Source organism: Eimeria necatrix, genomic scaffold (genome assembly GCF_000499385.1).
Source record: "Eimeria necatrix Houghton genomic scaffold, Enh_scaff1185, whole genome shotgun sequence".
NCBI classification, from domain to species: domain Eukaryota; phylum Apicomplexa; class Conoidasida; order Eucoccidiorida; family Eimeriidae; genus Eimeria; species Eimeria necatrix.
In genome coordinates, this window is record NW_013651962.1 from 1 (window position 1) to 2,500 (window position 2,500).

At 51.8% G+C, this 2,500-nt stretch overlaps 1 protein-coding gene across 1 annotated transcript in view; it reads right to left on the minus strand.

Moving 5' to 3' along the window:
- Positions 1 to 69: 69 nt before the first annotated feature.
- The window catches only part of ENH_00006240 (5'-3' exoribonuclease 2, related), a gene marked incomplete at both ends in the record, with an annotated part of 3,327 nt that continues 896 nt past the window's right edge, over positions 70 to 2,500 (minus strand). Inside the window, 3 exons of the mRNA XM_013578538.1 lie at positions 70 to 1,164; positions 1,497 to 1,763; positions 2,463 to 2,500. The exon at positions 2,463 to 2,500 is cut by the window's right edge and continues 401 nt beyond it. Coding sequence (XP_013433992.1) covers positions 70 to 1,164; positions 1,497 to 1,763; positions 2,463 to 2,500 — 1,400 coding nt within the window. The remainder of the gene's footprint in view (positions 1,165 to 1,496; positions 1,764 to 2,462) is intronic.

Sequence of the window (2,500 nt, forward strand, 5' to 3'; positions counted from 1 at the left end):
TGCTGGTGCTGCTGCTGCTGGTGGGGGGGTTGGGAGGGTGGGGAGGTGGGCGGGTAGTGTTGCTGGCTGTTAGTTGTTGTTGTTGTTGCTGCTGCTGCTGCTGCTGTTGCTGCTGCTGCTGCTGCTGCTGTTGCTGCTGCTGTTGCTGCTGCTGGTGCTGCTACTGTGCACGGACCGTACCTGCGCTCCTTCCATGTAACACTCCGCCTGCGTGTCCGGGTCCTCCGCCTTGCCGCGCCCTTCCTGCTTCCCCTGCTGCTGCTGCTGCTGCTGCTGCTGCTGCTGCTTCTGCTGCTGCTGCTGCTGCAGCTTGGCGACGCGCCTCTTTGCTGCGTGCCAGAGGTCCAGGGCGAGGGGCGCGAAGTGGAAGGGAAAGAACCAGTCGAAGCTGCTGCAGCCCTGGCAGTAGTACAGCAGCACCCACTGGAGGCCCTTGAGGTAGTGGTCTGCTGCAGCAGCAGCAGCAGCAGCAACGGAGTCTGCTGCTTCCAGCCGGAACTTCTCCTGGTAGTACAGCAGCCGCCACTGCTCTCTGCTGCGGCACCCCAGCCCGCTTGCTGCTCCTTCCTGCAGCAGCGCATGCAGCCCCAACTCTCTGGAGCTGCTCAGCAGCTGCTGCATGCGGGCTCGAAACAAATCCAGGTCTTCTTGCCGGCTCCTCGACCCTGCTGCTGCTGCTGCTGCTGCTGCTGCTGCTGCTGCTGCTGCGTCCTCGTCGCCCTTCGCCCGCTTCGCCGCACGCCGAGAGCCGCTGCGCGCCGCGTCCTCACTTGCTGCTGCTGCTGCTGCTGCTGCTGCTGCTGCTGAGGGGGAGGCTTCGCAGCCCTCCCCATTTTCTGCTGCAGTGTCGGCGCCATCTGCGTCGTCGGCACCATCTGCTGCTGCTGCTGCTGCTGCTGCTGCTGCATCTGCACCTTCTGCTGCTGCAGCAGAAGGGCCCCCGCCAGAGGCCCTAGGGCCCCCTTTGTTGAGAAGCGTTTGCTTCAGCTGGCGGGCAACTTCTTCGTTTGAAGGCAGTCCCTGACTTCGCTGCTGCTGCTGCTGCTGCTGCTGCTGCTGCTGCTGCTGCCAGTGAGGCTGCTGCTGCATGTCCCGCTGCTGGAGGGCCCCCGCAGGCCCCTGCAGCCGCTGCTGGTCCTGGTGGTATTTCTCCCGCATGCGGTCCTGCAGCAGCAGCAGCAGCAGCAAAACCCCACACGCTGCAGCAGCTGCTGGCAGCAGCCAAAAGGGGGAGAGCAGCAGCAAAAGGAGGCAAGGAGCAGCAGCAGGAGGCAGGAAGCAAAGAGTAAACAAGAAGCAGCAAAAGGGGAACAAACAACAGGAGAAAAGAGACAGCCTCAGGCGCTCAAATAGCAGACTGAATTGCTGCAGCAGCAGCAGCAGCAGCAGCTGCTGCTGCTGCTGCAGCGAATCGCCGCCGCCCGCCCCGGCAGCGCCAGCGGCGGGCGGCTAGGGCCTGGGCTTAGGGTTTAGGGTTTAGGGTTTAGGGTTTGGACCTTGCGGAGGAGTTCGCGTTTGATGAGTTCCTCCTCGACTTTGGAAAAAGCTGCGAGGAAGTGCTGCAGCTGCTGCAGGTCGACTTTGCCCGCATGCGTCAGGTAGCTGCTGAGAGTGTGGGGTCTGAGGTGTACGTACACCTCAAGCAGCGCGTCGATGCTGCCGCGCTGTATCGACTGGTGAGGCAAATGCGGCAGAAAATCATTTCCGCAAAGAAAGCAAAGAAATATAAAGTCATCTATCACTCGCTCCAACTCGTAGCGCCCCTGCAGCAGCAGCAGCAGCAGCAGCAGCAGCAGCAGCAGCAGCAGCAGCAGCAGCAGCAGCAGCAGCGGGAGTGGAAACGGCGTCGGGGTGAAATGGTTAAATAAAAAAGAAGTGAAAGGAGATTAAAATGAAATAAAAGGAATTAAAAGAAATAAAAAGAAATAAAAAGAAATAAAAAGATAAAGATAAAAAGAAATTGAAATGGAAATGGATTAAAAGGGAATTAAAAATGTAAAAAGATAAAAAGATGAGACAAAAGAAATGTCAATAGGGGACAAAAAGGGGTAAAAAGAAAAAATATTCTAAAAATTTTAAAAGATAAAAAAGAAATAAAAAGGAAAAAAGGAAAAAAGAAAAACAAGAAAGAAATAAAAGAAAAACAAAAAAATATAAAAAGAAAAGAAAAATAGAAAAGAAATGAAAAGAAAATAAAATCATTCAGAAAAAGAAAAGACAAAAAAGGAAAAAAGATCAAAAAGACCAAAAAAGATGAAAAAAAATCAAAAAAAGATCAAAAAGGAAAACAAAAAGGAACAAAAAAGAGAGACAAAAAAGAACAAAAGAAATTGGAAAAGAAAAGAAGAAATAAAAAGAAAAAGAACAAAAAGAAAAAAGAAAAAAAAAGAAAAAAGGAAAAAATAAAAAAATAAAAAAATAAAAAAAATAAAAAAATAAAAAAAGAAAAAAGAAATTCTCACTCCGTCGCAGAGCTCGTGCTGTATGTACTCCCGAAGGA